The following is a 19665-nucleotide window of genomic DNA, read 5'->3' as shown; positions in this document are numbered from 1 at the left end:
GATTTTTATTTTCACGCAGTTGTAGTCCCTTAGAAAGTTATATTTAATTTAAGACCTTTCTTACTTGATTCAAGTTTTTATGATTTCATCTCCAATCCTTAGATACTGATGACCAGCAAACAGCAGAATAAAACCTGAACAGACTGTGAGTTACTCGCAGGCTGTTCTGCTTTTATGCTGTTTGCACATAGCCATTCTTACTTTGTTTCTGAGTGGGTAGGAATAAGCTGTGAAAGTGTGAGAGGGATCCACAAAGAATTGAAAGAAGTGTTAAATAATAAATACACAGGAGTCAGCTGGCTATACATTTCATAATGGGTATTGCAAAAACAGACAAAGAGAAATACACAAGTAGTTCTGCTTGATTCTGTTTTTTTAAAATACTCTACACCTTAAGGTAATTTGGCTGTCAAAGATAAAGCAGGATTTACTTTGTTCAAAACACAAAATTTTTGAGCAATACATTATGTTGTGCAAAAACAGACAAAAGGCCTTAATTCTTATTCTAAACAAGAGTGCCATGATGGCCCTTTATCGCTCCACTGCTGAAAAAAGGATGAAACAAATATTCTCGGCATTTGCAAATACTTAAATATAGGCCCTATTTAAGCACATGTACACTTTTGTGACCCCCTGGGCTGGGTAAAATTTAACCCCAGGGGCATAATTTGAGCAAACTTTGTAGAGAACTACTACATCTCACTACATACAAAATGTGGTAGCCCTAGGTTGTAGAGTTAAGGACAAGAATATTTTTAAAGTTTTCACAAAATAAGCAAAATATAAGCGTATATAATGTTCAATTTTGTGACCCACGGGTCAGGGTCAAATTTGACCCAAAGGGCATAATTTGAACAAACTTGGTTGAGGACTATAAGATGTTACTGCATACCAAATTTGGTAGCCATAGTCCGAATGGTTTTCGACAAGAAGATTTTTTAAAGATTTCACAAAATAGGCGCTTTATAAGCGTTTATTCAATTTTGTGACCCCCTGGGGCAGGGTCTAAGTTGACCCCAGAGGCATTTTTTTAACAAATTTGGTAGAGGTTTATTAAATGTCACTACATACCAAATTTGGTAGCTCTAGGCACAATGGTTATGGACAAGAGATTTTAAAAGTTTTCACAAAATAGGCCCCATTTAAGCGTATGTTCAGTTTTGTGACCCCGGGGTAGAGTCAAATTTGACCCAAGGGGCATAATTTTTAACAAACTTGGTAGAGAACTAGTAGATGTCACTACATACCACATTTGGTAGCCCTATGCCTTATGGTTAAGGACAATAAGATTTTTAAAGTTTTCACAAAATAGGCACTATATAAGCGTATCATTGATTTTGTGGCCCCAGGGCAAGGTCAAATTCGACCCTTGGGGCATAATTTGAACAAACTAAGTAGAGGACTATACAATGTCACTACATACCCAATTGTGTAGCCCTAGGCCTAATGGTTATGGACAAGAATTTTTTTAAGTTTTCACAAAATAGGCATTATATAAGCATATGTTCAATTTTGTGACCCCCGGGGCAAGGTCAAATTTGACCCTAGGGATAAAATTTGAACATTTTGGTAGAGGACTATTAGATGTCACTATATATCAAATTTGGTAGTTCTAGGTTATGGACAGATTTTTTTTTTAATTTTCCCACAATTGGCCTTATATAAGCATATGTTCAATTTTGTGACCCTCGGGGCAGGGTCAAACTTAACCCCAGGTGCATAATTTGAACAAACTTGGTAGAGGACTATGAGATGTCACTACATACCAAATTTGGTAGCCCTAGGTCCAATAGTTAGGGACAAAAAGGTTTTAAAGTTTTCACAAAATAAGCCCTTTATAAGCATATATTCAATTTTGAGACCCCCGAGGCAGTTTCAAATTTGACCCCAGGGGCATAATTTGAACAAACTAAGAAGAGAACTATTACATGTCACTACATACCAAATTTGGTAGCCCTATGCGATACAGTTATGGACAGAAAGATTTCTAAAGTTTTCACAAAATAGGCCTTATATAAGCATATGTTCAATTTTGTGACCCTCTGGGGCAGGGTCAAACTTGACCCCAGGGGCATAATTTGAACAAACTTGGTAGAGGAGTATAAGATGCCACTACACACCAAATTAAGTAGCCCTAGGCCCAATGGTTATGGATGAAAAGTTTTCACAAAATAGACCCTACATGTATATAAGCATATGTTCAATTTTGTGACCCCCGGGGCAGGGTCAAATTTGACCCCAGGGGTTGGTAGAGGACTATTAGATGTCTCTACATACCAAATTTGATAGCCCTAGGCCCAATGATTATGGACAAAAAGATTTTGAAAGTTTTAACTAAATAGGCCTTATATAAGCAAATTTTCAATTTTGTGACCCCCGGGGCAGGGTCAAATTTGACGCCAGGGGCATAATTTGAACAAATTTGAAAGAGGTTCACCACAGGAACATTCCTGAGAAATTTCATCAGAATTAGACCAGTAGTTTAGGAGAAGAAGATGTTTAAAGGAAAAGTTAACACACGGACAGACACACGCACATACGACGGGCACAGGACCATGACATAAGCCCCGCTTGCCTTTGGCCAGTGGAGCTAAAAACAAAAGCCTATAGCAGTTGTACTGTTAAAGGCAGACAAACCTTTTTAAGCAGTCAATGAGTGAGGTAGGGTCATAATTGCTGGGGCTGTTAGAATAGCCTGAAATAAAACAGAACCAGAGGTCACAAACTGCTGCTATCAGGTCAACTATAAAAGCATATGATAATTATCATCACTACAAACTGTAAATGCTGTATTGTCCAATTATTTTACGCTATTGTTAAATATTCATAAGGTTTTTGTGTGTTGGTTGTGAAGATTTCTGTTTTCAAGTTGCATGTTATAGTACAAGGTGCCTATTGAATTCAGAGGAGTTCAATTCATGTGAAGATTAGCAAAACTATTCCGTCACATAGGCCATTACGCTCACATAGACAATAGCAAACTTATGTAAAACTACTTGTGTCACAGTCTTTCAACCGTATCTCTCAGTTGCCCCCATTATCAGATATAGCTCAACAATGATGATAAAATACAAAACAGCTTTATTTAATGTGCCTTCTGCGTAATATGTTCAACTCACCAGAGATATTTGTTGTGTTTGAGCCATTGTAAAGACGTGTTCCAAGGTCCAAAGATATATCCCATATCGGGTCTATAGTGGTCGACACATTACTGAAACGCAAATACACAAATGATTCTTCTTCGAGACCTGACGAATATCAGATCTTTCCCATAATTGTTAATTGGGGATCTTTAACCTTAAAATAGGGAAAAGTGTCTCATTTTGGGAATGGTACTGTTTTCCAGTACCAACTTTATATAGAGGAAAAATACCACAGGAGTATTTTGACACTAAAAATGGCAGCTTTTATTTCAATACAAGTAGAATAATCAATAGTTCCACCTTTTAAGCATTTGCTTTCCCTAAACTCATGGTGACTTGTTTAATGACATTCAATTTTGAACATTGTTCTTGCATCCCTATATATATGTTGTTAAGTTCTGAATTAGAATATGATGCCATTTTATTAGGCTATTTTAAAAAACATATGTTATTTATTTGTTGTAATATGGGTCTAAATACATATCTTTCCGTCTATGAATAGAAACCAAGATTCAATCCTTTCAATTTTAGTTATATATAATGTTTCAGCATAATTCCCAGTGCCCCAGATAAGTGTATCTAACCCAATAAAAATAATTATTATGCGTATTCAAAACGAAAAAAAAAAGACTTTTTCACAAATTAATTAAATTGGATGTGTACGATTTAAGCCTCCATCGAAAATGCTTTTCTCAATTTCGACATTATCTCTTTGGTCTAATTACTGTACCGCGGCAACGTTTTTATTCATTCCAAAGATACGCAGGAGGAAACCAGTTATTCAAAAGCTATGCGGACTACATTTCATAGCAAATAAAGCGTCTGACCGAAATATTTAAGACATGCATGTATTTGTAAAGCGTCTGTTCGTTAAGTTTCTATCACGATGCCAAGTAAAAATTCTAAGCGAGGCAGAAAGACCTCTGCCAGGTAGAAAGACGTCCGCAATTGTTGCGTCTAAATATTAGTCGTTTTTGTTAGAAACTGTATACAGCAGTTGAAAGTAGCGAATTTACATAAAAATTATGAAGGAATGTCTGCAACTGAAAGATCTGTCAAGAGTGGAAAAAATCACATCTCTGGTAAGAAATTGTTGACCTTGATAGGACAGAAAAAAGATTGAAAGATGCATACTGCCTAAGGGTGCAAGTATTGGGTTAACAATTTCTAGATTGAAGATGTCAGTTAACATCAGTTTTTTAAAGTTAAATTTTAAAGTTTATATTATTAACAGTTTCAAGATGTCAATTAACATCAGTTCATGTAAGTTAATCAAGACAGTTTACAGTTTTATTAAATCAATACAAGTGTGCAGCTTCAACAGAAGTAAAGCAGCAATTATTTTGAGGTAGGAATTTTCATAACTTAGTTCACCCTATTTCAAGACTGAAATCACCCTCTTTTTTCAAAATCATAGTGCGAAATTTAAAATCAATGGGTGAAAACCCTATTTCCTAAAAAATTATCTAGGGCACTGAATCTCTCGAGAACAATTTATGCAACCTACTTGCACATTTGGCACGTAACGTCAGACTGCAATCCGCCTGTGAATATCTGGTCTATGATGCATTGGCAGTTGTGTGGACTGCTTCCACTGCGATCGTTAGGTCCAGCTAAAGAACAGATGACAAGTCAATAAATTCGAAAAAAAAAGATCAATGGGAACTCACAAGATACAGCTCAATAACACATGTTTTGTAAATAAATACACAATATCATAAGTTATTTTAGAGACTTATTGATGTGGTTCACATTGTATCAAGCATGTAAACTGACCAAATTTTCCTTGCTAAAAATAAGTGTTTTTTGTTAAGATTTTGATGTGATGCTTTCATCAACAGCAAAACAATAAACAAAGTATAAGGTTGCACTGGCTTTGTTTATATGCTATCTGCCTAGCTCCAGAGTTTGAACTTCAATCAATGCGTGTTCTCAAGATCTTCTATTTGCACACAAAATACTTGTTCTTCCCAGAGACCGGACATTGTTTCAATACTGAAAACAAGCTTAAAAATTCATTTAAAATTCGTTGTTGTGTTTTTTAATTACTTAGATTCTTAAGGCACCCACCTATACAGTGACGATGCAACAGGTCCAGAGCTGCAATCAGGAACTCATGGGCATCCTGTTGTTCATATCCAGCTAGATGTCGCGCACTGGTCCAAACAAGGTGCAAAAGTCGGTACGGAATGTACGTCGAACTGATGCCAGAGTAAAACTGCAAAAGAGAAGAATTTATTAGCCCTCTTGTGAACAGGTGAGATACCCTTGATATTGGGAATTTTAGTTAGTTTAAACTTATATAAATTGTATTTTAACTCAATTGCATTAGAAGTACTTACTACTTATTTGAAACCCTCTTGAGACCGTTTTCTGGGCCTAGAATCAGTTCTTAATTTGTCTATGGCAGTCTTCGAAATTAGCTTTGAAAAGTTACATGCCAGTCGGGCCAGTTACTTAAGAATTTTTACATGCCAACATATTTTTTACATGCCCAAACTTTTTTAATCAAAATTATAACAAATCACAACATTTTAACACTTACATGCTACACATAGTAAAGCAGAACATTTGTTTCAATAGTAGTGAATACAATTACATCCAATCAATCACTAGAATTAAGACGGTCGATCGTTACACCAGTGCTCTTGAAAAGAGCATTCTCTGGTGTCCTCGTACCATTTTTTGACTTCCTTTTTCTCTAAATCATTGTCAATTTTCTATTTTGGAAGTGCTTTATCGGGCCTAGCTCCATCAACATACCTAAGATACTGCATAGCCTCCATGTCGACAATGACATTTGTTTACATTGACAAAAACGGAAGCGTATTACTTGATTGAAATGATCGATTCAAAAAGCATCTTCTCGATTAATGTCTAGAGAAACCGTCGATAAGAACCGAATGTGACCGAACTGCATCGGTCAATAACAATAACGATGGCGTGTGCAAGCAGGTGCGTGTTGTTAAACCAATCAAATTTCATTGTTTTACAACTTACGGCAAGGTGCTTGTTCGCAAAATTGAAAAAATAGATCTGCAAATATCAAGAACTGCTTACGATTTTTTTTATAAACTGTCAATTGGCTTCAATAATTTACATGCCCGGCGGGCTACAAACGTGAATTTTTGAATGTGCCCGGCAGTAATTTTACTCGCCACGGGCGATTGGGCGTGTGCTAATTTCGAAGACTGCTGTCGGCAGATCTAACGACCACTCCCACAGTGTGGATCAAACCCCTGACCTCTCGATCACTATCCGGACACAATATCCATTACAATACACCTTTCGTGTGGTAAAATCCCTAAATTATGAAGGGTCTGACACATCTTGTGAAATGGCCAGTGGGTCCTTTTACTGAACCCATGATATGAATAAGAATAAAGAATCATTAGGGACTTAATCATAGGCAAAATGCTAACATAAAAATAAATGTCATAGATTTAATAAAGGATATATGCATTTTTTTTCAAACAAGCCAAAAAAACACACTCCTGTCTTAAGAAATTTGTTTCAATATTGGTCTGCTTGTGTATGATCATTTATTACAATTGGCCACATTAAAAAAATAGGATATTTTTGGCAAATTTAATAGATATTACTTAGTAACATTTACCATGGCCAAAAGTATTTCATTTCCAAGATCCAGTCCCAAAATTACCACTTGGTGTTTAAATACAGAGATTAAAGTTGTTATATCAATTTAACTAACATCTCAATGTTACTAAGTATTTTCTGGTTGTTTTTGTTAAGTTTTTTTTTAAATGCTATTTTCTTACAATGTGCGAGACTGGTCAAGAGCTAAAATGTTTCATGCTGCGCGCTACCTTTAAATAAGATAGTCATCTAATATTCAATTTATTCTATTATTATCATTAAAACAAAGTGCATTCATGTCTATCACTAGTTAAAATGTAAGGATTTTTATCCAATCAAGCAAAAATTGGTTCAAACTAAACTAACTACATATTACAGTGGATCTTCAATCAACTAACCTCTTGAAAAATGCTGGACAGCTCACAGACAAGACACTGCTCATTTTCTTCCTTCAGCAACTGACAGACGTGCCTGTCTGCCAGAAAGTACTCTCTGAGCACCGGCGTATGGATCAGTGCCTGCACGATCGTGTTCATGAAACATGTGTTGCCGAGATTGATCAGTCCTCGAAGGCCTGAACGGAGAACAAATAATGTTACTTCAGTCGGATTACACATGGTAATAGTTATTGCAAATGAAATATTATTTTATGCTTTTATTATCAGTGGTTCATATAACTATTGATTTTGTTTGCTTGTTGAAGTCCATGGATTTTTGATTTTTTTTACACCATTTCATCAGGGTTTCATTAGATAATTGATTTTTTTTTTATATAAATGCATTCCATGGTTGATGGGGAAATATCTGTGATTAAAAATAAGTAATTCAATCTTTCACACAGGCAAAAGAAACATGGACAAATTATTTTAAGCCTAATGAAACTACTACAAGTTCCAGTAATTTCAACCCAATGGTCAATTTTTATCATTTCAAACCTATTGTTGACGAATCCTCCACCCGTCGCCTCTTACAATTCTTACGCAGCAATTCAACTTCTTTATGATTAGGCTGCCAAACAGCAAACTGATTAAGAGCAGCTGTGAATAAAATACATACAGATTTATTGATTGCAATCACTCACTTCAGATGTTATTTATAAAATAAGATTAATAAAATGTTATGTCTGGAAGTATGAGTAACTAAGTCTATTACAGAAAGGAATGTTTCTCTCACATTTATTTAATAAAAACATGTCTAACATAACCTTTGAAATCTAAGTCCTAAAATTATTCCAAATAATGTAGGTTAAGCATTTGTATTGCTGCCAACCTGGTATGGAAGACCTGTAGTTGAGAGTTTTGGCAATTTTGTCAATGTCCTTGTCATACACGTAATCGTCACAGGCAAAGCATCTTACCATGCCATAGGACATGTCAACAGCTGGAGCACAAAAGAAACATACATGTAATTCATGACTCAATTGCAGCAGCCTTATAAAATACTGATAATATACAAGTGATTCTCCAGTTTGAATGCATTAACTTCAACTGAACCCATTCAAAGTAATTCAAATTTCCATCTTATAAAGTACAAAAAACTGTTAACATATTAATAAACAATTGAAGTGATTCATATTATAAACAATAATTGAAATACATCTTTTTATTTCATTCTAAATTATAACACATTTAAGTTACACAGTTTCTGAAATTATCTGGAAATGATTGTTTACTCTAAGTGATCATTAAAATTCAAAATAATATGTATATTCATCAAAATGGGAATTAAAAAAGTACATTGTTCATAAATCGCTTGCCATCCAAACACAAGTAATTGCATAGCTTGCTTATGTAGTCTATTGCTGTATAACAGACACTTATTACACTGCCTTGCTATCGAAGTAGCTTTTACAGAATTGTGGTATTGCTTTCTTAGACCAAGGAAATTCCCATTCAAGCCAAGGATTTATTAAGCTAGGTTACATAGGTGCCCAACATAAATCAACCACTGGGGGATGAATATTTGTACAACTTCCCTCAGATATCATGGGAGAATCCCCATAGAGGCATAAACAACTAAATGACTATCATTTGCTGCTTTGTATATAATTATTATTATAACTTATTAAAAGTTGAAAACATGAATATTTTTGCACCTATCCAGTGTTCATTTGCTCTTGCATGACTCTGAATGTGCTCTTCTTGATGGCAGCCGAAATAGACGCAGGACATGCAAGCGTGCAGTCGCAACTCATACACACGACACGTGTGGCAAACACTGTGTCGGGCCTGAAAGATAAAACAAATTAATCCAATACATTATTAATACATATATTAAAATATATTAAATTAACACAAACATTTCTATATGGCAATCTACAATCAATCATTCATACTCAAAAACATCATTATATGCTGTGTATTCTACTACAAAGTATATGTTACACAACTAATTTATAGTTGGTTGTCGAACAAAATGATTCATTCATGTTGTTTCATTAGTTGCAATAATTCAACTCTCAGCTTAGGCTGAGAGTTGCAATGCGCTCTCTATTGTCCATGGGTGCAAAATGTTATCAACAATGCAAGGGTTAAGGAACACTGAAACTGCAAGAACTTATTAAAGTTTACCTATCTAAACCACAAACTTATCTAAATGGTACCATTAAAGCAAGAAATAATTGATTTTATTGACTTAGGTTTTGTTTTGTACGCTGTATCCGCCATATTGGAAAATTGACCTAATATTGGTTAGGTCGCAGTACACCAATATTTTGCACGTCGGGTTATGTGCTCTAGCCTATAAAGTCGATAACAATGTGGTATTCGATACAGAATACACTGTTTCAAATTTAAATATAAACATGTCAGCGAGAAGAGTGTGTTGAAACATCGTCGTGTTTTTATAGGGTGCATGCAAAGGATAACATCCGTAGGTTGCCAGTCAGGTAAATTTAACATGTTTATGAAGTTTATTCATTATTTTCCTCAATTTGTCTCGAACGACGTCTATTTAGTGAAGTGCACGGATTCGCTGTGCTGAACTGCACCCATGTTTATGAGGGGGTGCATATGGACTGCCAGAGCCGCCATTGCAAAAAAAAAGGCTCTGGGAGTCCGTTTATATGGACTAATTGTTACATGTGAGATATGACAATAACACAGGTGTATGAAAAAGGTGTGGCAACCCATTTATTACCATATCAAGTAACGAAATTCCATACGTGGAATTTAAAAGGGGATGTGAATACTTTATTTTCAAGAAATAAAAAGCAAATGACTTGTGTAATTGTGAAAATGATCGTTCTTTCACATCTCACTGGTTGACAGCACGGACTGACATAGTGACAAAGATTGTTACCTTGCGACGCCTTGCATCCGCTGTTTTACAACTTATGAAGCATGCATGGAGGATTTTGTATGAATCAAGACCTTTTTCTGTTTTTATTTTTTGTAAATGTTGACAACCGCTTAAGGTCATCGCGAGCTATTAACTCAAAACCATAACTTTATTTTCATCCGAAAACTGCTCGGTTCAAACCATTTCTTCTTGCTGATCATGCGCACTGCATACACATCTACTTCCTGTCAAGTTTTACTTTCACTTTGTGACAGTTGAATCTTCAGAAAGAAAACATTGGGTCAGTTTAATGTTATACAACACAAGACGTCATTTGCATAGGAAGTTTATGCTTCATGTAATTTAAATAAACATTTTCAGAAGCATTAATTTTTGTCAGAATTGGGTCAATTTACATATCAATCTATGATATATTTCGGTTGATTTCTGGTTCGGATATGGATATTATTTACATTGGCTTCATTGATATTACTGTGTTGATTTTTTTAACCGAATAGCAAAAATACATCAAAGGGCCTTTTCACATATTTTTGCATGTATTGATGTTTGTCATTAAATGCTTTATATTGATAAATGTAATCATTGGATCTGAAAAGCTCCAGTAAAAAAAACAAACAGAATAAAATTAAAGGAAAAAAAAGTAACCCTCAACAGGGCTCAAACCAATGACCCTGGAGTTAAAGTCTATCTCTTAGACCACTTGACCATCCATGCTCATACAATTAATTATGAGTTTTATACTTTATATAAGCAGCCCTCGTAGTATCACAAAATGTAATGACAACAACAGAACTCTCCAATTTGTTCAATCGATTCTCGTTGCAACGCTTTTTAAATTTTCAGGTTTTTAAATCACCAAAAGATGCATTTAAATAATGGCTATTTTATAGCATGGTTAATATTTAGTATTACTGTTCCCTAACAAGTATCATAACGAAAATGTGCAAATCTGAAAAAAATATTTTGGTCAATTTACAAAAACATGAAAAGGCCCTTTTAAAACTGAAGTAACTTAAACTTTAGTTGAATGGCTTCCATAACTAAAAGGGATTATGCATTTTCAAGCCCCCGGCCACCATTTACAGAAAGGGTCATACAGCTATTCTCCTGTGCAAGTGATGAGATATACGTCCAAATTCTTTTTCTCAACCATAACCTTGCCATAAATTGATAAGTTTGCGAAAATGTAAACCAATCACAAGATGAATGTTATATGTTTTACCTGTCTTCCGGCCTTCATCAAATTTTAAAGGTTACACATAGAGATCAAAGGTTTTGTTTGAAAATAAACAAGGAATGTGAAGGCCCCTCGGTTTCTATACCACATCTTCATTGTAATCATGTAAGAAGCTTTATACAAACCAGTAAGAGTTATATCGCTGTATGGAGAGCTTATATGATGCTGGATTTAATTAAATACTTTACTCTTCATAGAAACACAATTAATGAATTTTAAAAGCCTGGCTTACAAAAAAGGAGCGCTGATGTCCTCATTCTTCTTCCTGTTATGCCAATACTAGTGCCAATACTAGTTGGTAATGGGCACTAAGTCAATTTCATGCACTGCTTTTAACTAAAAATAATGTCATTAGCATCCTCAAAATAGCTGCACTGGATTGTACTCTTGAAGTGTTAGGATAATGTTACTTTTTTGGACAACAGTGCAAATTCATGAAAATGATAATTCAGTGTAACTATAATTTATGACTTGTTCATTACACAACTCTTTTGTTGATGCCATGTAACAAATACACATTTCAACATATTTACTTTTGTTATATTCATCTTCCATTATAATGATAAATTATGTTGTGGTTACATGTTAAGAGGTGTGTAATAAATAGGTCATTACACTGCGATGGCTTCCCCTGGACCTGTATAGGCAAATATTGGGAGGCATAGGCCTTTAAGCTGAAGCCCTTGCGCCAGAGATGTGTCAATACTGGCCCATAGCACACCATAGCAGTGTTAATTTCTTATTAATATTTTCAAAAATATTATTTAATTTTCACAAGTATTTGATAAATAAACACGTTTGTCCCTATTTATCAATGCTTAGTCAAATATTAATTGGTAAACTTATTTAAAAAAAAAACTTTTGTCTTGTACACTTTTAAAGGGTTGAGAAAAATCAGTAATGGTTTATAAATCTTATGATCAGTGAAGTTAACATGATTGATTGCATATGAATGCACACTATTTGTTACAGTACTGGAAAACAATACAAAAATATTTAAAGATGTAATTTCTAATTATTGTTATTAGGATATTCCAACAAATATTCCAGCAAACATAATATTCATCGATATTGTTTAAATGTAAAATGTTAATACGTCAAGGCATGGAGCATGAAATTATTTTATCATATATAGTTTTAACCGAAAAGCAGTTACAACATTTCCACATCAAAGTTTTTATTAATTCTAACTTGCATCTTCTTTTTTTGCTTTTAGATATGTCACCTAGCACAGTTCTGGCCTGGTGTGGGGGTACTGCAGGACTGATCTACCTTATATTATTCCTGCTTAGAAGAAGAAAACGCGTTCAGTTGAAGGGCAAAGTAGTTCTGATCACAGGTGCTAATTCTGGTCTGGGAAAAGGTATAATAGTTTGTCATTATGCAAACGACACCTATTCATTTAGTATTATTGCATCAAAGCCTAAGGCTTATTTCAACACTCTCTGGTCCGTCATTACTTTGGGAAGATCATAACAAAGCTCTCACTTCCAACTCCCTATCCTCTTAGCCATGATGAGCTGTTTTTGACTAAATGAGTTTTAATATAAAGTCATTGTCAGATTATCTTTGCCGCTTATTAATTTAGGATTCTTTCTACCTTAATGTCAGAAGTGTACAGTATTTTAATAAATTTGCCACTAGGTTGTAGGCAATTTTACAAAAGTAAGACAAACAGAAAGCATATGTATACATGTACTGCTAAAGTTGTGACCTAGTATTTAGTACCTCACTTACATACATGCCTTATGAATAGGATACCTTGCCTTTGGCACTTTCTCCTATTCAAGCCAAATATTTAAAAAAAAGTTACGACTTATTTCAAACTGAAATTGGTCGTGACGAAAATTTGCTCAAAAATTGAAGGAAGTGGTTACCAGGAAGGTAAAGCTCATTCTATCAGTTTAACTTTTTTGACTGTTGCCTTTTTGTTAATATTCATCTTGTTTTTAGAAGGAGAAGGCAGTTTTTGTAGTCTAAGTAGTTTTGGATGTCATTTTAAGCTCGGCTGTTTTTGGAGAAAACCCGAGGTATTGTCATAGCCCGCTCGTCGTCTGCCGTCAGCCGGCGTCGTGCTAAAACCTTTATATTGGCTCCAAAGTCAAAGTGCTTCCACCTACAACTTTGAAACTTCAAATATGGATGCACCTTGATGATTTCTACACGCCACACCCATTTTGGGGTCACAAGGTCAAAGGTCAAGGTCACTGTGACTTCCAAAAAAAAAAAAATTGACAAGCTTTCATTTATTAAAAAATACACCCGCAGCCGAGCGTTGGCACCCTTTATGCGGTGCTCTTGTTAATGCTATGTGTTATTGTCTTCTTTTGCTTTACTTTCAGCGTGTGCCATGGTGTTCAACAGTGCAGGCTGCAAGGTTATACTGGCTGGACGGAATCTTTCAAAGCTTCAAAAAGTGAAAGAAGAGTTGCAAAGACTTAAGGTAAAAATTAAAAGGTTATGGTCCATGTGCCATTAGAAAACCAAACCAAATATAACATTTTTCCTCTTTTAGGCATAACTTCATTGTGGTCCTTTACAATTTGATGGTTAAGATCTATAAGCATGTTCCATAAATTTTTGCTTGGAGTGATGGTTAAAAATAAAGTCAAACATATACCTGATTGGAGAATCTTGGACATCGATTCCAGCTGTCACTTGTTCCCATGCTTATTTTGCCTTAGGCGGACATTCGTTCCTACATGATTTTTACAGCATGGACATTATTTTGTTTCCACGTTCTTTTGACAGCCAGGACTTTGTTACCTACGTTATTTTGAATGAACAAACATGGGCTTTTATGTTATTTTGACAGCCCTGACATTGGTTACTATGGCTCATTGGGTCATTGTAGACCTGAAAGGGTTTTAAGTCACCCAGGGGTGACTAGAAGCCGATTCATGACACTTTAAGCCGATTCTAGTCACCCGGTCGGCTTGAAGTCACCCCAGGGTGACATGGATTGGCTTGAAGTCACCATAGGGTGACAAGAACCAGCGTCTTGTCACCCCCAAGTTACTTTAAAACATCTCAGGTCGACAATGACCCAATGCTCTACACTCATTGGGTCATTGTTGACCTGAAGTGGCTTGAAGTCACCTGGGGGTGACGAGAAGCCGATTCATGTCACCTTGGGGTGACTTCAAGCCGATTCTAGTCACCCGGTCGGCTTGAAGTCACCCCAGGATGACAAGAATCGGCTTAAAGTCACCCTAGGGTGACAAGAATCGGCTTCTAGTCATCCCCGGGTGACTTGTGGGCCATTTAAGGTCGACAACAACCCAATAAGCGTTACTATGTTATTTTGACAGCCCTGACATTGGTTCCTATGTTAGTTTGACAGCCGGACATTGGTTCCTATGTGATTTTGACAACCTGGATATTGGTTCCCATGTTATTTTCACAGCTTGGAGAATGGTTCTTATGTTATTTTGACAACCTGGACAATTGTTCCTAGTATGTTTTTTTGAAAACCGCAGACATTGGTTCCTATGTTTTTTTTGACAGCCTTTTTCAATCTGTTTACCCTGAATTTAGTCAGATATATTAAAACTATGTTTGGGAACATTTGTTATTATTATTGATCATTTAAAAATATTACAGTAACATTAAAGTCAGCACAATGGTTTCATGTTTCCAATTCATCTTGTGAAATTATTTTAAATCTCATAAAACCAGACAAACACTTGCTGATCTGTCTTATATTGACTTGCTGTCAGATAAGTTTGCTGAGGGAATTTTTATAAACCAAACATAAATATGATTTAAAGAAAAATCACTCCTTTGTTTTTATGCCCCCAGATCGAATGATCGGGGGCATATTGTTTTTTGCCTGTCTGTCTGTCATTTTGTGTCAAAACTTTAACGTTTTAACTTTAACTTTTGCGATAACTTTTGCAATATTGAAGAAAGCAACTTGATATTTGGCATGCATGTGTATCTCATGAAGCTGCACATTTTTGAGTTGCGAAAGGTCAAGGTCATCCTTCAAGGTCAAAAGTAAAAAAATACAATCCAAGGGAAGTAAAAAGCTTTTAAAGGGAGATAATTTCTAAACCTGCCAAATGATGTAGTGAAATTTTATTTCAAAGTGGTGCAATAGGGGGCATTGTGTTTCTGACTAACACATCTCTTGTTTCTCTAAAAATTTACCATTAACTAGGTCCATAAAGCACATACTTAGAAACTCTTTTGGTTATTTTTCTGTGTACACGAAACATTTTTAATCAAACTTATGGTGTGCTTTTACTTATCCAATAGTGCGATGTGTGCATAAGCATAATTTGAATTTTCAGTATTTACTTTCTCAGCGTAATGTCATGAAATTGCCATTAAGTATTTATTTTATTAAACATTTAATGTACCTGCCTTCTTTTCACTGTAACTATGCACATCATATTTCTTGATTTGACCTAATTTCCTTCAGTCATCAGGTGACCTTGGTATTCTTCAAGTTGACCTTTCTGACCTGGAGTCGCTGGGCAACAAAGGTCAAGAAGCAAAAGCCATATTTGATGCTGTGGACATTCTAGTCAACAATGCTGGGGTCAGTTATAGGGGATCAATAGAGGGAACAAACATGGATGTGCACCAAATGGTTATGAATGTGAACTACTTCGGACAAATCGCACTGACCAAAGGTTTTGTTTGATTGATTGCTTTCTAGATTCTTCGCAGTTTTAAAACTTAACTCACACAGAAGAGTGAGTATACTGGATATATCATGGATGTTTGTCCATTTGCCTGTCTGTCTTTTGACACAAACTTGTCTGACAAACCATTTGTCTGTCTGTCTGTTGACACAAACTTGCCTGACAAATTTTTTCTACACTTTCCAACACAAGTTTTTCAACGTAAGGTGCATATTTCTGTATGATACGCAGCTGCACATGAAGTCAAACTATTCACATTTTTTTCTGGTCAAGCCAAGCTTTACTTAGTAGTTTTCCAGTAGTAAGGGCCATCAACTGACAACTTTCAAACTAACAGTAATGGTAGGTTGATAATTGCCCTATATTTGTTACATTTTATTAAAGTTTGTTGTAAATTCTCATTTTGGGGGAAATATCTTCAAGTAAAATCATAAATTGAATTAATTACACTTATGCTTTTGTCTTGAGTACCGTTAGTTTCATTTTGATGTTACAGTAAAATAGTAAATAACAAATTGTTGGTTAAATGAAATTAGGGTTGAACATTTTTTAAGTATTTAGAAAAACTGCCGTAAATTACAGATGCAAATTATTTGATACTGGTATTCTTCGCGAATATGTATATCACTAGTTATATTATTACATTACATTTAATGGAAACCTTACTAGTCATGCAATTGAAGGGCAGTTTCTAGATCTAATATTCCAGAAAATACAGTCAATAAATTTATGACAATTATGATTTATCAACCAAATCAATTGGCTCATGAACTACCATTCATTTTGGTCTTTACAATCGAGCAATGATCCACCAAAATTTGTGTGTACGTCACTTTGACAAGAACATGTATGCACACTTGATCAGAAATTGATTTCAATTTTTCCACCTTTACCACTGATTTCATGTTTTATTCAAAGAACAACCCTTCATATGAAAGTAGTCATGTTTTCTACTTTTATTCTTTTACAGAAAAATACATGAACAATAGTATTGGTCTTTTTCAGCCTTGTTACCAGTTTTGAAGGAGAGACCAGGTTCTTGCATCGTAGCGGTGAGCTCTGTTCAGGGGAGAATATCTATACCATACAGGTCTGCTTGTGAGTATTGTTGCGTCCGTAACGCGAGTTTCAGTATTGTTTATTGTGAATCATCAATGTCCACATTTTACAGAATCAAAATTTATAGTTACCTTGTAACTTTTAGCTTTCCTGAACATGAAGTGTTCATTTGCACAATTGTGAAGAGTCTATGTCAGTTGTCTTGTATTGACAAATACAAGCACTCTGCTTTAGAGGCTTCAGCTATGGCTCAATCTTGATGAAACTTGGGTCAGGATGGTGATATTGACCTAGCCCAAGTATGAATATGGGTTACCCGAGTTAACGAACTAAAGCACCGGGTCAAATCTAATATTAAAAAATTACAACTTCACACGCCACTGTTATGACTTATTCAAAGTCAATGGTGATGATACTTAGTTAGAAAGAACTTAATAATATCTAGAGAAGAGACAAATCTGGGTTATGTGGGGTCAAAAACAAGGTCACCTAACTTAATAATATCTAGAGAAGAGACAAATCTGGGTTATGTGGGGTCAAAAACAAGGTCACCTGATGAAATCTTGTTACCCCCTCTTAGAAGCCTAGAAAAAATCTTGTTACCCCAGTGGGCAGAAGCCACATTCATGATTCAATCTGAATGAAAGACAGACTGTCAATCCTGGCCCAGTTTCAAATTGGAAATGACGGTTTAATAAAAATGACACCAGTAAGGGTCGAAGGAAAAATATTATTGGCACTCTCAATGCTTTATGTGTGACATTATGATTAAACATAGTCTGAATATTTATCACGATCATATTTCATGTCCACTTCATGCCCTAGTATTAATCCTTTGCATGCTGGGAAATTTGTTGTCTGCTAAAATGTCGTCTGCTGAATTTCTAAAATTAGCATTTTCTTCGATTTTTTTCAAAGAATACTATCAGAATAGCAAACAGTTTGGATCCAGATGAGACGCCACGTTCTGTGGCGTCTCATCTGGATCCAAACTGTTTGCAAAGGCCTTAAAAATTCGGTTCCCGCACTGAAAGGGTTAAAGGTTGTAAGCAAGATAATTAAATAATAAAAGTAAATGTAGTCACAACATAACACTTGATTAGCAGATGCAGCTTTATTGAGTATTATCCCTGTAAAGACATTTAAATTGGGAAGAATATATGCAAACATTGTACAGTAGAATTGGGAAATGGGTCGATTCAAGTAAAAAAACTTGACTGCTCTGCAGTGTTTTAAGAAACCTTTTAATTGATTGGCTAAGTACGAGAAGACATATACTAGCTGAGGAACTTGTCAGTACATGCATTTTAAAAATATTCATTACTTAAATATTGCAAACCTTGTTTGTAGTATGGCCATGGTTCTTGGTTTCTTGACTTACTCACACTTGCAATACCGGTACTCATTAAATGCTCTTGTTTTTGCGCCATAGATGCAGCATCGAAACACGCCATGCAAGCCTTCTTTGACTGTTTACGTGCAGAACTGTGGGACACCGGAGTTGGGGTATGCGTGGTTAACCCAGGCTACATCCAGACGAGTCTTTCCACAAATGCCTTGTGCGGCGATGGGTCCAAGTATGGAGGTGAGAATTGAGCAGAATGGCTCAAACCAAAAATGTATGTATTGTATTGTTCCATCATAAATTTCATTAATCAATCAATGACAAAAAGGACAATATAGGTTCTATTTACTTATGTCTTATAATAATTGAAATTCAGCGGGTTGAAATCGACCACCCATTTCATCCTCTATTATAGGTAATAGAAATAAATTCAGCAGTAAGGAGGCTTATCTATGATTACATTCAAAGCAGATTAAGGGTTAAATATATAACTTAAACTCAGTTAACCCTTTCCCACTCAGAAGCAAAGTGAAAATGGCTATGTGCAAACAGTACAAAACCAGAAGAACCTGTGAGTAACACTTATTTCCGAATTTTAGTCAAAACACCCCAAATTTTCCCAATACAAAGGGATCCAGTCTCATTTCCAAAATGGTGATAAAAAAACAAATAATCATTACTGGCAGGGAAATTGAGCCTATTACAGCCCCAAATTTACCCTATAAAACCACTGGTTAAATGTTCAGTCAATGTAAGGCTGTATTCACAGTTCAAGAAAGTATATCATCTTTATGTCATGAATTAATGTACATGTATAGCATTTTGCCAATGTGTAAAAAAAATAGGGTCCATCCCAAAACAATTGAATAACGCTTGAAAGCAAAAGGCTTTAAAAGCTACCGGGTATTCATCTTAAAGAAAATGTGGATTTATTTCCACAAAAGTATTAAATGCACATAAAGCCAAATGTGTAAAAGTTGCTAATGTAGCTGTACACATTTAGACAATCTGACGTTTAACAGTGGGCACTTGTTACAAAATCAGAAGTCCCCATATTGTAAAAATGTTTTTTCAGTGACAGACACAACGACTGCATCAGGATTACCTCCGGAGACAGTTGCTCAACAGATCCTGAAAGCAGTTGAATGCGGGAAACCAGAAATATTCCCTGCCACGATGACACAAACACTTGCTATAACACTGCGTATTCTGGCACCCAGTCTGTTCTTTTGGATAATGGCCCATAGAGCAAAGAAACAATCAAAAGTCGATGCAAGAATGCATCCAAAAAGTGATTAATCCTAGGAATTAAATAAAATAAATAATATTGTA

The 19665-nt window shown here is 35.3% G+C and overlaps 2 protein-coding genes across 4 annotated transcripts in view; one reads left to right on the top strand and one right to left on the bottom strand.

The window, feature by feature from the left end:
• The window catches only part of LOC127868511 (ubiquitin carboxyl-terminal hydrolase 22-like), a 26874-nt gene extending 16641 nt beyond the window's left edge, over positions 1–10233 (bottom strand). The window contains exons 1-9 of the mRNA XM_052410347.1: positions 10041–10233; positions 8836–8968; positions 8010–8120; positions 7676–7777; positions 7139–7314; positions 5214–5361; positions 4651–4756; positions 3120–3211; positions 2638–2695 (exon numbers count right to left, since the gene is read on the bottom strand). Of these exons, the coding sequence (XP_052266307.1) occupies positions 2638–2695; positions 3120–3211; positions 4651–4756; positions 5214–5361; positions 7139–7314; positions 7676–7777; positions 8010–8120; positions 8836–8968; positions 10041–10160 (1046 nt within the window). The 5' untranslated portion in view covers positions 10161–10233. The remainder of the gene's footprint in view (positions 1–2637; positions 2696–3119; positions 3212–4650; positions 4757–5213; positions 5362–7138; positions 7315–7675; positions 7778–8009; positions 8121–8835; positions 8969–10040) is intronic.
• Positions 10067–19665, top strand: LOC127868512 (dehydrogenase/reductase SDR family member 7B-like). 3 transcript variants are annotated; one of them, XM_052410348.1, is made up of 7 exons: positions 10067–10097; positions 12494–12640; positions 13620–13720; positions 15704–15917; positions 16935–17027; positions 18421–18573; positions 19409–19665. In XM_052410348.1, the coding sequence occupies exons 1-7, from the start codon at positions 10082–10084 to the stop codon at positions 19630–19632; spliced, it is 948 nt and encodes a 315-aa protein (XP_052266308.1). In that variant the 5' UTR covers positions 10067–10081; the 3' UTR covers positions 19633–19665. The 3 variants fall into 3 exon arrangements, with proteins under 3 accessions (XP_052266308.1, XP_052266309.1, XP_052266310.1); XM_052410349.1 differs by lacking the exon at positions 10067–10097 and adding an exon at positions 10243–10320; XM_052410350.1 differs by lacking the exon at positions 10067–10097 and adding an exon at positions 10296–10377.

The sequence above is a fragment of the Dreissena polymorpha genome, chromosome 2, assembly GCF_020536995.1.
Source record: "Dreissena polymorpha isolate Duluth1 chromosome 2, UMN_Dpol_1.0, whole genome shotgun sequence".
NCBI classification, from domain to species: Eukaryota; Metazoa; Mollusca; class Bivalvia; order Myida; family Dreissenidae; genus Dreissena; species Dreissena polymorpha.
The sequence above is the reverse complement of the archived record's forward strand: the minus strand, read 5'-3'. Positions and strand labels throughout refer to the sequence as shown.

Coding starts and splice junctions, on each gene's coding strand:
- LOC127868512 (XM_052410348.1), top strand. Junction 12,641..13,619: donor TAATTCTGGTCTGGGAAAAG/GTATAATAGTTT, acceptor CTTTACTTTCAG/CGTGTGCCATGGTGTTCAAC. Junction 13,721..15,703: donor AAGAGTTGCAAAGACTTAAG/GTAAAAATTAAA, acceptor AATTTCCTTCAG/TCATCAGGTGACCTTGGTAT.